This window comes from Natrix helvetica (assembly GCF_964273705.1).
Source record: "Natrix helvetica genome assembly, chromosome: 1".
Taxonomy (NCBI): domain Eukaryota; kingdom Metazoa; phylum Chordata; class Lepidosauria; order Squamata; family Natricidae; genus Natrix; species Natrix helvetica.
The window spans coordinates 151988148-152011285 of NC_138548.1; the positions used below are offsets into that span (position 1 = coordinate 151988148).

The 23138-nt window shown below is 37.2% G+C and overlaps 1 protein-coding gene and 1 long non-coding RNA gene across 3 annotated transcripts in view; both read right to left on the reverse strand.

Moving 5' to 3' along the window:
- Positions 1-164: 164 nt before the first annotated feature.
- LOC309384912 overlaps positions 165-23138 on the reverse strand; it is a 683650-nt gene continuing 660676 nt past the window's right edge. Inside the window, exon 2 of the long non-coding RNA XR_014174129.1 lies at positions 165-995. This is a non-coding gene — a long non-coding RNA (uncharacterized lncRNA). The remainder of the gene's footprint in view (positions 996-23138) is intronic.
- The window catches only part of STAM2 (signal transducing adaptor molecule 2), a 30485-nt gene continuing 7511 nt past the window's right edge, over positions 165-23138 (reverse strand). Inside the window, exons 2-14 of one of the 2 annotated variants that reach the window (XM_081938769.1) lie at positions 20611-20695; positions 18595-18670; positions 18211-18306; positions 16398-16544; positions 15262-15331; positions 13201-13321; positions 11225-11319; positions 9715-9791; positions 9468-9555; positions 9199-9253; positions 8531-8684; positions 4742-4893; positions 165-4645 (exon numbers count right to left, since the gene is read on the reverse strand). In XM_081938769.1, the coding sequence (XP_081794895.1) occupies positions 4429-4645; positions 4742-4893; positions 8531-8684; positions 9199-9253; positions 9468-9555; positions 9715-9791; positions 11225-11319; positions 13201-13321; positions 15262-15331; positions 16398-16544; positions 18211-18306; positions 18595-18670; positions 20611-20695 (1433 nt within the window). In that variant the 3' untranslated portion in view covers positions 165-4428. Of the gene's footprint in view, positions 4646-4741; positions 4894-8530; positions 8685-9198; positions 9254-9467; positions 9556-9714; positions 9792-11224; positions 11320-13200; positions 13394-15261; positions 15332-16397; positions 16545-18210; positions 18307-18594; positions 18671-20610; positions 20696-23138 lie in introns of both variants that reach the window. The other variant, XM_081938768.1, reaches the window with a different exon arrangement.

The following is a 23138-nucleotide window of genomic DNA, read 5'->3' on the forward strand; positions in this document are numbered from 1 at the left end:
ATCTGGGCCCTCATTTTACCGACCTCGGAAGGATGGAAGGCTGAGTCAACCTTGAGCGAGTCAGGATTGAACTGCTGGCAGCAGCAGTCAGCAGAAGTAGCCTGCAGTACTGCATTCTACCCATTGCGCCACCACAATACAAAACACAACTAAAAACAACTAAATAATTTGTTAAACAAGTTTATTTGCACAAGTCGGTGCAAATAATTTAGAGACAAGATACCCTAAAGTAATGGATTGCACAGTTAATACCAGAGGTTGCTTGAAAAATATTGTACAGAAATATTCAAAATGTAATTTGTTGCAGAAATGATTAAATCTGATCTTGAACAAATAACCAGAATAAGAACATTTTTCTACAGATTAAATCTTCAGAATGCATTTCACTGATCTCATCTTTCTGTAGTAGAATCCCTTTTTCATCCACTACTTAAAATGCAATTTCAAAGTAAATTTAATTCAGTGTCATGAGGAGTTAAGCTTTCTACATAGGTTTATTACAATAGCAAACAAATAAACCACTTCCTGATTATGTGTAGCATCCTGGAACATTTTTGAGCAATTATGGGTTATATTCCAGCATTACATGATTAACAATACCTTTTACAAAAACACAACCTACTAAACATGGTGCTAGAGGCCACACTTGGAATACTGTGTGCAGTTTTGGTTACCACAATGCCCAAAAGATGCTGAGACCCTAAAGGTAAGAGGTTTGGAGGTTAAATCATATGAGGAATGGTTAATGTCTAGTTCAACGAATAGGGATGGCATGACAGTTACCTTCTGGTACTTAAGGGTCAGTCACAGAGGGGGTCAACTTATTCTTGAAAGCAACTGAGGGCAAAACAAGAACCAATAGATGGACACTCAATAAAGCGAGATCCAACCTGGAACTAAGGAGAAACTTCCTGACATTAAGATCAATTAATCAATGGAATAGTTTGCCTCCTGGATTTGGAGGTGCTCCATTGCTTCAAAAAATGATTGGATATCTTACCGTATTTTTCAGAGTATAAGACATACCTTTTTCCCTCAGAAAAGAGGGTGAAAATCTGGTGCATCTTATACACTGAATTTGGCCTACCGAAATCCTGCCCCCTTTGCAAAAATGGATGTGCAGAGGGTTTGCGAGGCTTGCAAAGTGCTCCTGAGGGCTAGGGAGGGCAAAAAAGAAGAAAAAAACCAGCCTGTTTTTGCCCCCCCCCCCCCGGCCCCAGGATCACTCTACAAGCCTCCCAAAGTCTCTGCATGCCCTTTCCACCCGCAAAACAACCCGTTTTTTGCTCGTTCCCCCCCCCAACCCCCAGGGTCATTCTAGGAACCTCCCAAAGTTCTCCATGCCCTTTTTGTTTTTTGCAAAATATGGCCCATTTTTGCGAAAAACAGGCTGTTTTTTGCTAGTTTCCCCCCGCCCGCCCCCAGGAGCACTCTACAAACCTCCCAAAGCTCTGCATGCCCCCCTTTTTTGTGCAAAAAACGAGGTGGGCAGAGGGTTGGGAGGCCTGCAGAGTGCAAAAACTTTTTTTAAAATTTACCTCTTCAAAATCATGGTGTCTTATACTCTGGTGCGTCTTATAGTCCGAAAAATGTGGTACTTGTCCTAGATGATATAATATCTCCTGGTTTGGTGAGGACAAGGAGACCTCCAAGGTACCTTCCTGCCCTATGATTCAATGTATCCTTTTGCTTTCCTCTTTGTACCCATTCTGCACGTCTCCCCAATCTAATCAGCAATAGCTATGAAGGGCTTGTATAAAGTTTGGGGGGAGGATAATTCCAACACTGGTTCCAATTAAATTGGTTAAGGAGCAGCACTGATTAAATTGGTTAAGGGGCAGCAAAGGAAGTATTATATTTCTAAGTTCTTTTATTTTCTGGAAAACCACGTCAGCACAAAAGTAATAAGGCAGGGGGCCCCAGCCCCCCGTCCTCGGTATGCCAGAAACTGGTCCGCGAAGCTCCATCCATGGGATGCAGGCAGCATGCGAAACCATGCCCCCTCTGATCCGCAGAAAAACCTCTTTCCACCAAACCGGTCCCTGGTGCCCCAAAGGTTGTGAGTCGCTGTAATAAGGGATATCTAAAACTCTTGCAACTTAAATAGGGGGTGGGGCACGGCAAAAGGAAATATGAAAATATTTGGACTCCATAGCCTTTGAAATCACAAGGCTATTTAAGAATGAATCTCTGTAAAGAAAAAAACTGAGACATATGGTGATATAGTTTGGACAATTATCTTGGGCAACATTTCAAATACACATTTAAGATAGCAAATTATTTCTAAACATAAAGTGAACCTTAATTGAACGCCCACAAAGCAAATTACCAAACACTCATTATGAACTGTAAAGAATTTCTATTTATTCAGTTAAGGTATGTCAAGCAAAGCAAGTATTGTTTACTCTTAATATAAAAATAGGTATACGTCTGCAGTATAGTTGAAATTCCATTCAAATCAATGGCTAAATACTCATTGATGCAAATGAAAGTCTGGGCCCTAACTATGGAAATATGTTGTTAATTCCTTTGGTAGCATCATTATAATCATGCCTTAACAATAAATATTTTAGTTTAGAAAAGGGAAGAAATATGATCCCTACTGACACCAAAACACTAAATACACCAATTGAACATCAGAATTTATATTTACAGCCTGCATAAATGCATTTTAAGATTACACCAATTAACAATAGAGCCAAACGCAGCTATCTATAAAACTTCAGTGATTGGAGAGAATTAGTATATATATATATAGTTGTGTATAAAATCTCAGACCAGTGGATATATATACACACATTTATTTATACATTATATATAAAGGAGAAAATGCAGTGAAAAAAGACTGTTTCAACTCAACATCACAGTCAGATATTGGGTACCGCTTAAAGTAGTATCAAAGATTGTGATCAATATAAATGGACCATCTAATAATGTATCAATGTGGAAGAGCAATGCACTATTCAAAATCCTCGTTTTGTTTATAAAACGTTGGAGCTGAATGAGAAAACCCGGATTTGGTTCTAAATAAAAATTTTAAAAGCAGCCTTTAAAATTAAACATTTTTGAGATTAAAACAAACCCAATACCAAAAAGGAAAATCCAAGTGTTCTTGTTGAAAGAGATGAACAACAGCTATGTTTTTTCTGAAAGCGCCCTCTCAAAGACATCGTGGTCCAGATCACTATATTACCAGAAATCAAAATAGCTTACTTAGCACCAATATTGGAAGTGAAAAATGGGGCTCATTTGATGATAGATACAACAGGCGCCAGATACTGCAGAATAATTCTTCAGAGCATAGTATAAAATGCCAATGGTTTCTTTGCACTGACTTTCTCCTTTTCTGCTTATTTTAATAATGTGTCCATTCCCATTTTCAACTATAGTGTATGCAAGATCTATTTTTCCTCCCTCAGAATAATCCTGTTATTAATAGGATAACATCCATGAGCAGCAAGAAATGAACAAGTATCCAGAACAGAAAATGCTTCTTTTTAAAAACCTGGTCTTTTTGACCTCTCAACAATAGAAAAATACATTGCCATATCCTTTTTCGCTCTCCCTTACACAATGTGTATTTTACCAGTTAAGATTAAAACAAAACCAGCCCATAAATCCTCGCTGTGACTACAGTACAGCATAATTATCAGCTTCTCCTTCATGTTCAGTAGTGCCAGGGAATGAGAACAGAGAGAAAAGACTGATCTAGATGTGATCGGGTCCATTTGTGTTAGGAATTTTTGAAGTTAAAAATGTACTCTTTAAACTCTCCGTCTTCGGATAGAGAATATTACTCCACTACTTTTTGAGGAAATCAAGTAAGAAATCCATTCTGGCAGAAACCATAAAATCCATTAACTTCTCTGACATTCAAAGTGTGTGTGTGTGTGTGTGTGTAAGTTTTCCTCTCAGGTTGGTAAAGACTTTATTGTATAATCTCAAAAGGCAATCTTGTTAAGATTATGATCTCAAAAGGGTGTAAATCAAAATCCGAACTAACCAATTAAACTGAGTTTCAAAGAAAGCATTTCAAATGTAAGGCTTCCATTAAAAAAACAATTACTATGTTCCCAAAATCTGGAAAGAACAAAAAGGAGGAGTTGCATATATCAGCTTCGTTTTCAAGCTTGTCTTCTTACGAGGGGAAAATTGAAGTGGCATTTTTATAAATAGTGAGGAGACATAGAATATTACAGAAGTCAGGATTGGAAAGCTTTTTTTTAAAAAAAAAAAACACAACCACAGCTCACCTAGTTTAAACAGCTATGCAGAAAAACAGTTAAGCCTGAATTAACATTTACTTTGAAATTGCTTAGTTGTCTGTTCCCTGCAGCAGAAGTATCCTTTTAAATCAATGGAAGGACAATTTAAAAGATTACGGGTCAGCAACATCTAAAACGCTTCCCAGGCTCCGACTCTGCATTTTCACAGGAGAGGCTGCTGGTGATAATTTGTTTGCTGCTGTGGAAGTGAATGAGTGGGAACTGCTGGATAGCACAGACCTTGAGGCAAACTGGATGCAGTGTTCTGGTAGGCTAGCATATCCATGGTCATCGGCTGGCCATAAGAAACGGGACCGGCAGGCGGGAGGCAAGAATTCTGGTTCATGTAAGTAGAACTGGGCACAGAATCTAGACCAGGGCTGAAATACAATGAAGACATTAGCCTAAGCAAACCCCACAAGCATAATGGAGAGATGGGGATAAAGCTGATTAGCTAAAACTTGCTCATGGGTTACCTCATGTAGGTTGGAGCAGGCTGAGATGTTACTGATGAATTCATGGTTGGAGGCAAAGACCTCAGTGGACCAATCTGATCACTTCCTGGATTGTAGCTTTGAGGCATACCATGGACCACATAATTCCCACTGTGAGGATGGATGGGATATGACTGCAAAAGAAACGGAATAGAACTGACCTTCTGAAGCACAAGGGATATTTCTAAAAAGGAAGGAGCAGTAACTCTTCTATTTGTCATTAATACAAGAACCAAATAGCGCACCAATACCATGCGGATGGAACCATTTTTTTTAATTATTAAAATAATCTTTCAAATCTGCTAGGTACAGACAGATGAGGACTCTCTGAAACTGCTCTGAACATGGAAGAGATGGGAAGAGGAGGGAAAGAGCTTTCACTACGTGAGAAGTGAAATAGTGTTATCACTGAATGAATCCATGAACCTTCAAAATTTGCAAGAATGATCTGTAGGAGTTTAAGAAAGTGGTTTCTCAGAACAGATGCTGGGGGTGGGTGGGGGGCGCCAGGGGTCATGCTTGTGGCACAGTTGGTGCACTGTAAAGGACCCATATGCTGTAAAGGATCCACTGACCTATGTGATCGGAAGAAATTTGCAAACAGATCACTGCATCCTGCTTTCACTATTTTAAGGTCACTACAATTTTTGTATTCTTATTTAATAGAACTGAAACTTTGTTGCAGTTCTTCTGTGGCTACTACCTTTATCAAGCGCTTATCTGATTTATCTAGTTATAGCATGTATATACCCACACCCACTTTGGAAATTAAGTAATGAAGAAGGTAGCTCAGTTGAGAAAATTACCGTATTTTTCACCTTATAAGACGCACTTTTTTACTCCAAAAAAGAGGGTAAAAATCTGAGTGCGTCTTGTAAGCCGAATGTAGCCACTGGGTCATCTGAAAATGGGGCAGGCAAAGAGGGGGCTGCAGAGATCGTGATGGCTGGAACGGAGAGAGGTTTCGCTTTCAGAGCTCCCGCTCGGCTGGGCTCCCAAGAGGGCTTAGGCGGTGGTGGCGGTGGCAGCGGCTCCTCACATTGCTGGGGCGCTGCTTTAAGCTGCCCTCCTCCTGCAAACGAAAGGTGCCTCAAGGCTTTGGCTCCTGAGACCGGTGCGCTGCCATCCAAAATGCTGGTACCACGATCACTGCAGCGCCCGCTTTACCTGCCGCTTCTCGGGCAGTTCCAGGTGGCAGAGATCGTAGTAATAGTATTTTGGATGGCAGCGCACCGATCTCAGGAGCGAAAGCCTTTGAATCAAGTTTGATTGTGTCCCATCTAGCGTTCTCCACCCCCAACCCCAAATCTCTCCGGATCCGGGGGTGGAGAACGCTAGATGGGACACAATCAAACTTGATTCAAAGGCTTTCGCTCCTGAGATCGAAGGAGGGAGGGAGAAAGGAAGGATAGGAGGATAGGGAAAGAGGAAAGAAGGCAGGCAGGCAGAAGGGAGGGAGGTGCAAGGAAGGAAGGAAGCATAGATAAGCAGGAGGGAAAGAAGGCAGGCAGGCAGGAGGAAAGAGGAAGGAGGGAACTGGAAGGGAGGCAGGAAGGAAGGGAAGGAGGAAGGGAGGGTGGAAGGAAGGATAGACAAGTAAGAGGGAAAGAGGAAAGAAAGCATCTGAATGTACTAAACACAAGTCTTCAGGGAAAAGATGGATACATTGTGAAAACTCAGCTGTCAGTTGATCTTAATGCTATGAAATGAAAAGTATGCCATTTGCAATTAACTTGGCATAAAATAATTCATTTGCATTTAATTGTTATTGTTCAAAGAATGTTCAGAAAAATGTTCGGCCCTCCAGCATGTTCACTTCATCCAATCTGGCCCTCTTTGAAAAAAGTTTGGACACCCCTGTGTTACATGGTTGACATAAAATTGTTCTTAAACTGCTGTTAACTTTATACAGTTGATATAAAATATTTTACTATAGTATTTGGTTCAGAATCTTTTTTTCTAGATTTTCCTCCTTTAAAATTGGGTGCGTCTTATATTCCGGAGCGTCTTATAGGGCGAAAAATACGGTAAGTGATGTTAGTTTCTTCTTGCTCCAGCTCTGCCCATTTCTAATGCAACCTTCAATATGCCAGACTAAATATAATTTTAGCTCAAGAAGAAATGCCATTGTCCATTATGACAGATTTCATGCAGCCTGCTTTATATTTCTGCTACACTGAAGTAATAAGTTACATCAGGACATTATTAAAGCTACAAAGCTTATAAAATAAGCATAGGGCAATTTTAGTCTCTCAGACTAATGTCATAGGATCATCAGAATAACGTAGATGGCAAGAAAACTATTTTTTCCAAAATCTGTTAGAATGAGATAAATATGTTATAGAGTGCTTCATTTAAAAATGTACTAAATTCTATGGTCCTAAAAAGAGGACTTTTGGCCTATCATTTTATGAAGAAAATGTGAGCCTATATTTACCTTAAATGAAGATAATCTCATATGGTGCAAATTATATGGCTGCTTTCACAAAAAATATCTTTTTATCAGTTCAGAATTTCTAACAGAGTTAAATAAATGCTTGGTTTATTTAGCAATGAATGTATTTTATTATGTTTATACATTTTAATAAAATGTTATTTATATCACAGCTGTGACTTTAAATACTATGTTCTGTTTTAAGAGATTTTTTTCTATCCACAGTCTTAAAACCATTTAAATGAACATATAAATAAATATAGAAAGAAGAAAATATTGAAGAAATATAGCAAGCATTTTTACAGAAAATGATTGCTTCAGGATTCAACAGCGTGTAAGTAGAGATTAAATAATATTATTAAAATATTTGCTCCTTTAAATGTAGATGTTCCCTTATTGTTCTGTACTCTTCAACTGAATACAATATTACCTTGAAATGAGAGGAATATTAGTTCATCTAATGCTCACTATTTTCCCTCACATCCCCAAATACTGTCAATCATTTCAAAGAGCTCATGGAAAATATAACAGATGAATGTACTGTGGCAGTTACCATAGTAACTATTCTTTTCATACTGTATTATGTAAAATCGATCTAAAATACGCAACATCTTTTTCATTTAATTGCGCTTCTAACTTTTCCTCAAACTCCATCCCCCAGCAATTCTTTTAGGAAAAACACAAACTAAATAAACCAAAGGGGATGTAGATACAGCGTAGTGGTGCATGTCAAATTGTGATGTATGTTAACAACTCTCAATTACAATCTCACTGAAAGTCCATAAAGCAACAAAAATGCACTGATATATGAACGTGGAAATGTCATCTATGAAGCAGCCTATGTGTTTGGGAGGAGAGTCATGCATAATGCCCAAGATTTTGCCTGCTATCCCAGCAAGTCTTACATGTGCCATCTGAGTCATATTGGAGAAAGCAACTCTGTTCACTCACTTATTAAGTTTTGATGGAGACATGTTTAATTGAGATTCGCAACATTCCCACTGCATACAAAGTTTTACAATACCTTATGAGAGCTATTTTGAAGGGTCCTGAAGACAGAACTGTTTCAAATACCATGAAACTAACAGAATTATTTGGATTGAGGGTTCATGGAAAAGCTGCAATTACAACACTGTTTGACACTCATTAATTCTAAGAAAGAGGCAAGATCTACATCTGCTTAAGCATATGCCAACACGTTCTACAGAAGTACTTTAAAGTCTTTGTGGACATTCAAGTCCTTCATATTGCAGTGATCTGTTCGTGTGTGCATGGCAGCAGCCATTATATGTGAAGGGAATCCTTCTAGGAAGCAGAAGTAAAAATAAGGCACTGACCTGCACGGGAATACTGGCTGACGTGGGTGCATACTGTGCCGTTGAGTGCATCTTTGAGTAAGCAGAATACATAGGAGCTTCATTCATTAGTTTATTGTAGAGTTCCAAAGCTTCCATCACTTTCACGTTTAGTTCAGACAATTCTGAATGTTTCCTAATTCGAGCGAATGAAGTAGTTTCAGTTATCACCGATCGATTTGGTTTTGTTTAATTTGAGTATAGTAAAATTTCATAAGGAAGAATATTTGTGGCTCAAGGTTCAAATGAGGAATTCTTAGTACTCTCTTAAGCTTGGCTGTTTTCTTGCTGACATTTCACTACCCAAGTGATGATGAAATGAATGAAACATCAGCAAGAAAGCAACCAAACCCAAAGAGCATCAAGCACCCTCAGTAAACTTCAGCCTAGAAATTAAAGCCTAGAAAATTAAAGCCTAGAAATTAAAGATTTTTGGAAATAAATTATTAATTTCTAAATGTGTGTCATATGCCAGTTTGCATAATATGTCACGTACCACACTCAGTCCTTTGGGCTTAGTTTTCACAATTATTTCTCTGAATTTTTGAAGCTGTTTGATGACCCATCTTATTTTTCACTCATCTACTCTACTACATAAATATAAATTGCATTTCTTTAATTTATGTATAAGCATTACACAATTGCCTTACCTATCAATTTCTTCTAGCTTTTCGTCTATCATGGGACCCATCTGTTGACAGACATCTATGAACAGTAAAATACGAACATCTGATCAGTTAATTGCTCATAAATAAAAGCACTGAGGTGAATGCAATGCATAGATACTTTGCCTAGCATGCAAAATGAAAGGAGAATTTCACCTGCCTTTCAGACTTGGTTTAACAAATGAAAAACATAAAAAAGACAATAAGTCTGGATTAGGATTTCTTTTTTAAATTATATGTAGCAGTAGTGATACCTTCTAAATCCAGAAGATCAGGAGAATCAGTTTTAGGATCTGTTGGATCTATGCTCTGAAGTAACTGCAGTGTCTTATCCATCTTATTCTGGAAGAGGGAGAAAATATATTTAGAAAGATATTCAAATTGAGAGTTCAAATTTTCAAAACCCAGTACAAAATGTATTTTGTGATAAGGGGGCATAGTAGCTTCTTTAAAGAAAAAGCTGCCTAAAGTGTATTATGCCAGCGGAAAGCCAAGACATACCTCATCTATATACACAGGTTCTGGCTCAGGTTTTGTAATTTCAGCAGTGTCTTCAGAAGCATCCTTGTCCATAGGCACTGCGTAAAGACAATGACAACATTAGCTTTCCTCCAAATCTAGTTTCTTGGCATACAATATTTTTTGTCAATATACCCCATGTTCAGATTCAAAGACAGACCCAACAACTCAGATTACTAAAAACTCAGATTACTGTGTACAAACAGAAGAGCAAACTTTGGAAGTTGAGCTTTTTAGCTAAGACAGCAGATATGGAAGAGATAATGCTCAGGATTTGTTTAAATATTTGGGTATATTTCAGTGGTGGGTTCCGGATCCCGTTGCAACCGGTACAGTTGCAACGGGGCCCGGTGTCCGCAACATGAACGTGCGTGGTGTGCGCGCGCACACGCGGCACACAACCATTCATCTTACCATCCAGCGACGCCTCCGAAAGCCTCCACGATGCTCCAGCTGCTCGGCGGAGCATCGTGCAGGCATTGTATCCGCCATGCGCGTAAGCGCTGAATGGTTTAAAGACAAGTAAGGAGTGCGGGTGGGTGGGCCCTCTGGAGCACCGTATTGGAATGGTACCTGGTGCTCCGGGCAGGTTCCGGTACGCCTGTACCGGGGCGTACCGACTGCAACCCACCACTGGTATGTTTGTAAAGTAGTGTTTGGCAAGAAACCCTAATGGATGGAGAAGCAAAAAAACCACTTTTGCATGGCAAACATTATACATTATACAACACAGGGTAAAGTTACAGATCAAAATAAATATCAGGATAAAGGTAATATAAAAGACTGGAAGGCATTTCATAGTTTAGTAACATAGGTAGTATTGCTCTAGAAATTATTTTTTTGTTGCTTTGTGAACCCTGATGCTTGAGATGTTTGGCTTAATAACCTAATCAATCTATGCATATATTTAATATATGTTTTGGTAGTTTGGCATATTTTTCATTAACCCCAATGGCTGGAAAGCCCTGGTGAAGAATATATAAACACAGATAACATAAATTTTAAATTGCATTTGTGTGATTTCAAACTGTATCTTCTAAAATATAAAAGCACTTTGTAACTAAATGCATAATTCAGAGCAAATTACTCTTCCAATCATGATTATAGCAGGGTCTGACTCATGACATTAGAATACTTTTTGTCTGGCAACAGTAAAAACACTAGATCATGAACATGACATTTAACAATAAACTTTCTTTGTGAATACAATTTGTATCATCTCCATATGTACCTCCAGAACAATGCGCCATTGACAGGCACGAGACAAATGACTTCTCAGCAAGTGCAAGAACTTCAGATTATTGAACATTAAATAACAGTGAGTTGACAATTAGAACAGGAGTGGGCATTACAAGGCAGAAGACTAACACCCTTCCAGCATACTTAGCAGTTTTGGACAAATCATTCAGTTTCTTAGTAGTTTCCTGAAGAATGGGATATTATATATATGACTCCTGAAATGTTCTGAAAATCAAATTTCTATTCAGTTTACCTGTTTCAGGCTCATCATTTAAGTTAGGGGTCACAAAGTTAGAAGGGAACAATCCTATTCCTCTGTGATTTTCTCCTTTCCACCAATTGGCGTCACTGCACAATAAAAAAGAGAGGATATTTTAACACACATATGAAAATAGAACTATGTTCTATCTATGCTGATGTTAAGATTCTTGTTCTTCTTCCACTCTCAGCATAGAATCATCAGTTAATACTATTTAAATAATACTATTTAAACCTGCATTATGTTGCCTTCCTCTGTACTTAGTTCATTTAAGGAAAAGTCAAGTAGGCAATCCTAAACTGTAGTCCAAGGTCACTCAGCTGCCTTTGTGCTTAAGGTGGAACTAGAACTCAGTCTACTGGTTTCTAGCTTGATGCCTTCATTACTTCACCAAAATGGCTGTCATTTTATTTTTACAAGATTAAATAAATGATGCATGTCACCTTCCCAATCTAATGTATTCAATATATGCTGGGATGGTAACTCCAAGGATTCTGAGAGCTATAATTTCAATTCATCTAAAAGACACAAGGGTGGGGAAAGCTATGGCTATAAAAACGTTCATGAGATCCTATCCATTAGGAAATACAAACTAATGAGAAACAGCTCATAGCAACGCCTACGTTTTTCTCTTTGATCTAGCTCAGAAAGACCCAATTTATCCAAAACAATTAAGGGCAATAATTTTCTAAATAGATTTTGGAAGTGGGGTAGAGTTATAGCAATTAGAATAGTTTTTAACACTGGGACTTTATCTTTATTACAAGGTATACTGTATTTTTCGGAGTACAAGATGCACCGGAGTATAAGACGCACCAAGAGTTTGAAGAGGCAAATTTTTTTTTAAAAAAGTTTTTGCACTCTGCAGACCTCCCCAAAATGGCCTGTTTTTCATGAAAATGAGCCCATTTTTTGTCACAAAAAGGGCATGCATAGCCTTTAGGAGGCATATGGAGTGCTCCTGGGGGCCAGGAGGGAGCAATGGCTCATTTCTGCCATCCCCCGTCCCCAAGAGCACTCCATAAGCCTCCTAAAGGCTATGCACGGCCATTTTGGTAAAGGGGGCGGGGTTTTGGGAGGCCAAAAATGCTGTATTCATTGTATAAGAGGTACCCAGATTGTCACCCTCTTTTTTGAGGGTAAAAGATGTGTCTTATACTCCGAAAAATATGGTATGTCATGATTTAAATACACAAACAGTACCAGCTATACATGAACAAGAGTGGTTCCTATCCCTTTTTTTAAAAAAATGACAACTTTTTACAGACAAGGCAGATAAAAAAATAATCATTTTTAAAGACTAAAATTTAACCTGGATTTTCAGACTTTAAAAACGTTTCATAAAAATAATGCTCAAGCATACACGGCTCAGCATACTTTCTATTCTATTTGCTAATAGTTAAAGTAAGTTAAAAATCAGGATACTAACCTCTCTCTAAAAGTTCAAAGGCAAAAAGTTCAATTAATAGGGAATGCGAGCTGAGGGAGTAATACAATTGCAAAAGCTGGTGAAGACTGTTCTTTCAGAACCTCCTGGCAAAAATATCCTCCAAGCAGCCATAAGCAATAATTAAATTGGAATTATCATCTTGGCTGTCATCAGGATGGCTTTAAGATCATTATTCTATTTTTCAGTAAAAGTTATTCTGAAAAAAAGGCCTAACAAAATAAATGTATATGGTACAGATATCCTAACTAACAATGAAACCATCTCTCTCTCTGAGATGCTGAAGAATCCGCTCTGAATTTATGCTCAGATAAGGAGAGTTCATTTTTACTGAAAATGATGGCTATGGAAATTTTCTGAACAGTAAATAAATTGTAGTTTATTCAACTGAATCAACCTTGTTCCTAGAAGAGTTTGGAAATAAGTCTGGAAGCAGTTGTTCAAAGTGCAAGTAGCATATTAAAAGACACATTTAAGTTCAATAATTCCCTATCTGAACACAAATAACAAAATACCGACATACCTGTCATCCAAAACAACAATAATATCGCCACTCTTAAAGGTAAGTTCATTATCCTCGACTGCCTCAAAGTCATACAAGGCTCGCACTTTTCTTGAGAGCTTTTGATGGCTATGCTGAATGTCTACAGATGGGTATAGAGATTTTGTCTCAGTTTGCTGCTGCTGCTTCTGTTCTTGCAAAGATAATTCAATAGCTACAATTTGAAGAACAGAAGCACATTTTATGCCAGTTAAAATGATGTGAATTACTTGCATGTCCTGATATGTAGCACAAAGCTCTCTAAAATGTTCCAAATACGTGTCTTTTCATTTGATTTTAGCTTCGGGCATCAAAACTATACCAAGAACTATACATTCAGAACTCTTTACTGGTAGTCCTTGACTTACAACAGTTGATTTAGTGACATTCAAAGTGACTTATGACCGCTTTTCACACTTACGACCATTGCAGAATCCCCATGGTCACCTGATCAAAATTCAGATGTTTGGCAGCTGACTCATATTTATGATGGTTGCAGTGTCTCAGGGTCATGTGTTCGACCTTGTGACGATCAAAGTCAATGGGGAAGCCCGATTCACTTAACCGGAGTACTAACTTAACAACGGTAATGATTCATTTAACAACTGTGGCAAGGAAGGTTGTAAAATGGGGGGAAACTCACTAAATGAATGTTTCACTTAGTGACATAAATTTTGGGCTCAATTGTGGTCGCATCTCGAGGACTACCTGTACATATAGCTAATTCTGGATGAGATGATCTGTGAAGGGAGGTACATCCCAATGCTGAGATTAGAAACTAATGGAACATTCCAAAAACTCTACTTGTAAACCTGCTCCAGAAAACTTAAGAAAGCTGCCATGCAGTTTACTTAGTTTTAGCTTAGTGAGCTGTATGAATTCAGCCATGTCTTACTCAATAAACCACAGTTAAGTTTATCAAGATGACTTAATCTAGCCACTCAATACATCCAAGCTCTGCTGATTGTGGGAAACAAGGTGCTAACTGCTCTAAATGCTTCAGTTATCATCCCTACTATAGATTGAAATTTAAAGTTGTGGAGGGAGGAAGTTAGTTGTTGTTACAGTATAACTAGGAAGAAGAAAACAAAATAGGTTGCAGCCTTCCATACAAGTAGTTATGATTATGTACAAATTCATCACCTTAAAGTACTGTAGTAAAATTAATATAGATGTTTATATATATTAAATAAGGCATAAATTAACCATAGCCTAAACAGCTTAGAGATGGACTGAACCTATTTATTATAGGGTCCATCCAAATATATATGGAGTTTCTTCAGAAGGCAGGATTTGAACAGAATTACCACGGCAGTCTGAGTGATTAAGTGCCATTATTTGGTGACCAGAAAGTCACACACAGCTATTAAAAGCATTTTTAAGTCAGGCATTGTTCTTAGAGCATTAATGTCTCTAATATGGTCAATATGAGTAAAATTTTCTCTGACAAGAGTTTCTAGCTTATGAATTGAACAAATCAAAAAGATGAAAAGATTCAAAACCAGCAAGCAACAAGAAACTCAATACACAAAGCATAAGCCAAGAATTCTTTAAAAAACTGTTTTGAGGAAATCCATACACAATTTATATTATGTAAATAAAATTAAATCCACCTCAAAGAATTATACTTATTATTTTGTTTGTTAGCTAGAGTTATGAACATCTAAAAACTCAAAACCAAACATGTGTAAAATATTTAAAAATAGCAGAGTCAGAAATTGCTCAGTTGTAATATAAAATGGTAATATTTTTGGAAAATTGTTTTTAAGAAATGGCAAACATCCTTAGAATTCCAAGGAGATTAAAAGCATTTTTGCTGATATATACATCTGTTTCCTTTATAGCTTCCTTGCTTCCTTCACAAAGTTTTAAAAAATACAATTGTTCAAACTTTGCTTTGCTATTACTGGCTATATAGCAAGGATTTGAATTTGTGTTCAATGGACAATGTCACATATTTTAACCATCAAGCATGTTCCCAAGTACAAACTTAGAATCATGTAAAATATTTTATCACTCAAGAATTGGTGACTAAAGTTTTACCTTTAGCTATATCTTCTTCTTCTTTGTTTTTGCCTGATGATGCACCATTCTTGGCAACAGCTGATGGACTCTGTAAATATACTTGCAATATAAACATGCTACTTCAAGTGGGAAAAGTTCTATATTTGCCTGCACTTTGAAAACAATATTGGTGTTATTTTAGCTTACCTTGTGGTAAGTATTTTTTAATTGTTTAAAGTCAGAAAACATGGGAATCATACCCAACAGGTGCTCAGAGCAGTTATCATTTTTTGGGAATGAACCAAAGTCACATATAGACTACTACTAATAATAGCAATAGCACTTAAGACTTATATACCACTCCACAGTACTTTACACAGCACTCTCTGACCAGTTTACAATGTCAGCTTATTGCCCACATATGCTGCCTACTAGATTTAAGTCATTTTTCCACAACAAATGGCTGTTGATACTTGCCAGGTCTATTCAACCAGCCCAATATGGCTAAACCATATGTCCTTGTTTTTAAAACTGCGGTATATCTTATACATTTGGATTTGGTACAGAACAGTTCCTAATCTAAACAACATAAATATTATAAGATGATGCCATTTTCCTGCTTCATTTAATACAACTGCATTTTAGATCTGAAAACTGTTTCTGCACATTTTCAAAAGCAGAATTAATAGTCTACAGGTGAAACTCGAAAAATTAGAATATCGTGCAAAAGTTCATTTATTTCAGGAATGCAACTTAAAAGGTGAAACTAATATATGAGATAGACTCATTACATGCAAAGCAAGATAGTCATCGCTGGTCTATAGTAATCATTCTCACTTCAACACACAGAGTAATCCAACTCTGCAAAGTCTCCAATCAATGTTAAAAGTGTTTATGAGCAAATAATCTTACATACATATTGTGCATATTAGATAATAGGTTTAATAATATATTATGAGCTTCTACTCATCCCAAGGCCCATTTGCCCTGTGCACCACAGAGCATCTCCCAGCTCTGTAGCACTAGTGTGGAGAGTGCTTGGGGGGGGGGGGGATTATTAGTGGATGCCATTAAAATGTGGATAGAGCTCACATTCAAAATTGAAATTTAGTCATTCTCCTGTTAGCACCAAAACCCCAAACTTTTATAGGCATAAATGAATTCTAACCTCTTACCCGTGTCCCAGCTGTAGGAAACACAATCCCTTCTTCCTTAAGAGATTTAATGGTGGCTGATATTAAGCTGAACTGAGGGTCCTTCTGAAATTCTTCTGACCATTCTACCATTAAAGCTTTTAATTTGTCACATACTTTAGGGTGTGCCTAAGCAAGAAAGCAAAATAGGCAGAAGCAAAATTAGCTTTAAATAGTTGACAAAACAAACTGCCAAAGAAGTTGGTGTCCAAAGAAAACCTACAATCTGACATGTTTAACAGAAATTTTAAAAAGTGGTATTAGAGATGGCTGACCATTATATGATGATATGTATTTTAATACACAGATTAAAAGACAGCTTCACAATTAAAAAACCAATGAGCGCTGATGTGATGTAGTAAATAAAGAGTTGAACTGGCATTACAGAGGCCCATATTCAAGTCCATCCTTAGCCACAGAAAAATTGATTTAACCTGTTGCTCCCTTTTCGCCCAGCTTTCCCCATAAAGTTAATGTTGTGGGGATATATTGGAAGACGCTCCTATGTATGCTGCCCAGAGCTCTTGAAGAAAAGGCAGGACATAAATACGAACACGGAAATAAATAAAGTTCTTTGTAGGCATATATAAAGGAACTGCCCAACCAACTTGGCAGCCAGTTCCTAGGCTCCAAATATAGCCTATCTCAGGTTGGCTCCAGGAAGAGACCGTTCCTACCAGTTCTCAGTTCACATAAATGAACTGGGTAACCTAACGCTTCAGCACAAAGTTTTTTTTTAAATTCTCCTTCCTCTTTTCAGCAATCTGGACCCAAACAATTGGCATTTCTCTAGCAAAGTCTTTTTTACAGATAGATACAATTCAGCTGTTAATATAAGCTACACCCCCCACATAGCCATACTGACTTATAAGCAGTAAATCTCTAGAAAGAAGTGGGGAGGAAGGAATTGAGAGGCTGATGATTTCTGGGAAGCCCCTTTAGGTGACAAAAACTCCACAATCTCCCAAGTTGTCCCACGAGGCACCTCATGATATATTTGGCAACAAGGAATGATGTCAGTAGCTCTGGATCTAACCAACTATTGTATAGTTCCAATACCTGTGTAACATTCCTGAAGCTGCCAACAAACCTCAGTGGGTACAAATTGAGACCCTACATTACCCTGCTTATCCCTATCTTTTTGGCTGACCTTCTACAGTCTAAATGTTGTCAAAACAATACTGCCTCTATACAGTCCACAATCTCCCCCCACCTAAGTGACACTGGGTTCTGTTTTTATTTATAGGTAGTCCTTGACTTACAACAGAATTTCCATTGCGAAGCAAGAAATGAGCCATGCCCAATTTTATGACCTTTGTCACCATGGTGTTAAGCAAATCACTATAATTAAATGAACTTTGTGGCTGTTAAGCGAATTTGGCTTCACCCATTCACAGTACTATTCTAAACACTGATGATGTATCTCTGCCAGTTTCATAATTCACTGTTCAAATGATTATGAAATGTTCCTGTTTTTTTTTAACTCTAACACAGCATAGGAGAATATTCAACCTTTCTTTACAATCTGTTATTCTTCTGAGGAAGCTTTCAGTTCATAAATTGCAAAAATTCAATGTTCTTTATAATATTCATGATTAAAGCAAATCTCCCAAGTATAACACCATAATTTTGTAGAGTTTTACCTTCTCTATTTATATCACAGATCGCATTGGGTTTTTAAATTTCATTTCTATATTCTAAGTTAATGCTAGAAATGTAAAATATAAGTGTGGTAACACAATCAATGTACTTTTCTATTAATTTTCTGTAAATATGATACATCGAAAAACCTCACCTTGTTTATTATGACACGCACTTCACTGGCAAAATCACGCGAGCAGATTTCTAAGTGGAAAATCTTTCCACAGTTTGATACACAGGCTCCCAACAGCTAACAAAATGAAGACAGAATTGAATAAATGAGACCATTCACAACGAATTGCAAAAAGCTGCACATATGTTATAAAGATATTGATCCTAATCAATCCCTGCCCTTCCCCTCCCCACCTAGAGATGGCTAGGAAAAAAACAGGCCAGTAATATTGAGAAATAAATAAATAAGATAAATATTATTTTAGTCATCAATATCAAGAGGTTTAATTTATTTTTTAAAAGTTCACAAGAATTGTTTTATGAACCTGAAAATTTTCACCCCTGAATAAAGTATGTGCATACTTACAGTTAGTGCTTGCAGTGCAACATGGGGTACTTTATGATTTACTCTCTTTAAAATGGCTTTGAGGCAGTCTTTTGCTCTAGATAAAATAATATCTGTGTCAGTCTCTTATAATAACTTAAAAGGGAACAAAAAGTCCCAGAAAGAAGACATTGAAGAAAGAGCTTTGGGGATCATTTTATTATTAGTGACACAAAAGGAAGATCCACTTCTAATACCTCAACCACGAAACCCAATCATATTGTGCAAAGCAAGCCACAATCAGTTCAATAATTTTCTAAGAGAAAATATCCAGGATAAAATAAGTAGCTTTCAATCATTTAAGTCAGTGTTTCTCAAACTTGGCGACTTTAAGTCCTGTGGACTTCAACTCCCAGAATCCCCCAGCCAGCATAGCTGGCTGGGGAATTCTGGGAGTTGAAGTCCACAGGACTTAAAGTCGCCAAGTTTGAGAAACATTGATTTAAGTATTTCAACATTCAGTTTGAATCATGGTTTGTTATATCAACCCAATGCTATTTTTTTCCAGTTTCCTGATTTTTTCAGGGTTTTCACATCAGTTCAATAAACAAACTAAATTGTAACTGAATTTGCATATAAACCAAGGCATAAACAATAGTTTACAAAAGACAACAGCTGCATGGCAATTGGTGTGACTCCAATGTCTACTGTAGAGAGCCATGGAAATGGTTGTGGTGAAGGAGTGTAGCAGTTAGCAAAATATGAGCTCAGTCTGGGGAAATAAGACAGTGTGAAAAAGAAAATTATAGTTGCCACTCTAGAAGGGGCGGAGAAAGAGGGAGGAGTAACACTGCTACCAGTAGCTGTCAAGAAGGACAATAAAGATGTGCCGTCCCTCTCCTTAACTAACCTGTCTTAAAAGGCTAACAGTAATGCAGAGAATGGCAACAGAATCACACATGCTGTCTCAGCACTGATTGAATGCACGTGTCCAGAGTATACTAACTTAGGTTCTATGTGCCTGGGGATTCACGAATGGCTAAGTTCCAATTTTTTACAGGGCCCATATGAGCACAGACATTGTAGCAGCAATCAACAAGAGGCAAACCTGTCACCTTTCTATATGTTGATACAAAAGATAATGTGAAAGGGTCAGTCTGGAAATGTTTAATGTGTCTAGTTTAGACCACAGTAACCTATAGAACAACACACAAACAAAACAGCCTGGCATGCTAATTACTACTTGAAATACTTGTTTTATTATTCAAATAGAAGCAGATGCTGATGTCTTTCAACTATCCACATTTTACTTTTTTAGTTCAGTCTAGCCAAAAGCATTTCATGTGATTTTTTTTTAAAAAACTACTTAACAATGGAAATTAGTGACAATCAGTTTCTGACCCTAGAACTAACGATTAGCAGAAACGTTTGCTGTTTTTATTTATGTTCCCCTTAGGACTGACTGGTTGTCCTTCTTCATAACACTTACGAAATCTACTTTCTGTTCTGGACATAGGGAACACTGGGACATAGTTTTAAAGTATACGTTTTGATTTGGTATAAAGTGGATCTATTTCGTCCCACAACCTTTTAAACAAGATAATATAGCATGATCACTTTGTGTCTGGGAGTATGTGTGTTGGTGTGTATGTATATGTATGTTTATGAATAAGTGTGCGCGCACACACACACACACACACACCCTGTTTCCCTGAAAATAAGACCTCCCTGGATAATAAGCCCAATTGGGCTTTTGAGCGCATGCATTAAAATAAGCCGCCCCCCAAAAATAAGCCCTCCCCCAAAATATTGCAACACAGCAGCAGCCATAAGGTGACCACACTCACCACATCCTGCACCTCAAAAATAATAAGATGTCCCCAAAAAATAAGGCCAAACTCTTACTTCAGGGGTCAAAAGAAAATAAAACCCTGTCTTGTTTTTTGGGAAACATGGTATAAATATGCATATACGCTTAAAATGTCAGATCTGGCCAGAAGGCACAAATTAATCAGAGCATTTACAAAATAACATTCAAGGTATGTTGGTGGGTCTTACCCATTAGGAGCGCTTCCAACCTTGTCACAAATATCCATAATAACTGCCCAATCTTCAACCGTGTTGTACTCATTTGTAGCCTTTTCTGTGGATAAAATAACATACAAAAATCAATAGCCTTTCAGGCAGGACACAAGCATCTTCTGTCCGAAATGACTGCTAGCTCAAAAAGTACTTTCGCTATCCTGTTAGAACCTTAAATTCACAAACAAGGTTGTTTTGCATTCTGACTATAATATATGTCTAAAATTGGACAGATTTACTTCAGTGCAGTGGGAAAATAATTCCAACGTTACAATTTCAAATGAATAGTAAGTATAACAGATTGGAGTCTGAAAGAAAATATGAATGTTTTCTTCATATTGAAGAAATATGAATGTTCATATTTTATCTCTTAGAAGTCTACAAATGTTAATAACTGTTTTATTTTCTTCTCAATCCAGACAGTTGATTTATGTGGCATTGACAGATCAAAGTATGAACATATACCAGCATTCATTCTCACACAGGAAATAAAAGATAAGCACAACTATTTCCACATTGTGAACAAAGTACCCCTATCAAGTGAAAAAGCAAGTTATTCATATTATCAACGTGAATTGTATCGTGTGTGTGTATTACCATCAAACATTTGAATTCAACTTTTTAGAAGCAACACTACCTACAGAATACAAATGTACTTTTAACAGCTGTTAAGAAAATTAGAAGCTGCTTATTTAGAACTTGTGTTTTCTTGCTCTTCTCTTCTTTCTTTCTTTGCACTTTTTCCTTATTATTTTTCTTTATACTTTCAAAAGTGTATTGTTTTTATTCTTTAAAAATGTTTTTAATAAAAATTATATATTAAAAAAATCTCCCTTTTCACCCCTATGGGTGGTATGTCTTCATCAATCTTGGGTCCTCTACCAGAGATGTGGAAGATTGAAGCTTCTGTGCAGTATCTTAGCTGTTTCCTCACACTGCGTTCTTACTGGGATCTGTGGAGCCACTCTCCAGGTTAGGAGTCACACATCCGAGTGTTCCTACCACCACTGGGAGCACTTTGGCCTTTACTTTCCATATCACCTCTAGTTTCCACCCCCATTATGCGCTGGTATATCTCCAATTTCTTATACTTTTTCTTTCTGATATTGCTATCTCTTGGCACCACTACATCTATCACTACTGCTGTCTTCTGGTCCTTAGTCTACCACCCTATGTCCCAGTTGATTGACCAGTACCTGCCTCTTCATCTGAATCTAGAAATCCCACAGAAACTTAGCCCTGTTATTCTCCACAACCTTCTGTGGAATTTCCCATCTGGATTTAGGAGTCTCTAGCCCCTATACTGTGAGGATGTTTCTGTATACAATGGCAGCTACTTGGTAGTGTCATTTCGATGTATGGTGTTCCTGCCTATATCTTAACCCTGCAACTATTTCTTGGAATTCTTTGAGGCCTCTTTGCATAGACTGAGCCACAGGTCTTATTTGGTGTGGTAAACCTTTGCTTCTATGCCTCTGGTGTCTAGTGCCTGTTCTTGTGCAGCTATGATCAGTGGGCGGCCATTTCCAGCCACTGATGGGATGTCCCATTGTTTGCCAATCTATCCAAAACTATTTTAGTAATAAATCCCAGCTTGAAACCTGGTTGAAACACGTCTAGGTAATCAATTTCTTAGGTTCTTATCACCTTCTCAAAAACCTTCCCTCAAAAGGGAAATTTAAAGACTGGTCAACAGTTACTGAGAACTGTTGGGTCTATGGATACAGTAATATTATAGGTAATTTTTAATACATTTACATTTTATTGCTTTTAAAATAACAGAAAAGGAACAAAATGTTAAAATAAATTTTATGCAAAAATATAACTCGCAAAAAAGAGATAGCATTTTGTTTGAGAAATAATAGGAATAATGCTTCTTTAAAACACGTTTTTACAATGTCCAATATTTACTATATTTTGGGAGAAAATGGCGGACTATATAAATATGATTGGGCAACAAAAACTAAGATTTTCAAAGGATAATATTCTGTTGCATTACATATCTCTTACATGGAATTTGACAACTGGACAACACAAATAGATTTTCAATGCCCTTACTATTGCCACAAAACCTGATATTGGAAAGAAAAATTGTAATATTATACTTTATTCCATGTTTCCATTTTTCTGTTGCATTTTTAAACTTTAAAAAAAACATGCACTTTTTGGAGAATATTATAAGTAAAATTTTATATTTGGTTGGAGAGAGGATAATTAACCAGCACAGTAATAGTACAGGTACAGTATGTCAGACTAATAACCACCAGCATAATGTCAAAGTTCAGTGTGAACACAAAATGAATATGTGAATCTATGCTAATCAGGATTCCCAGAAATAGGACCACATGAGGGATTGTACTCAAGCGGTAAACTGTTTAAACTGTTTATGAGTTATGCAAGTTCACCCCAAAATGGCTGAACACTCCTATGTACAATAGCTAAGTTTTCTATTTCCTGTATATTTTCCATAGGTTAACTCTCATCCCCCCCCCACTCCAAACTAA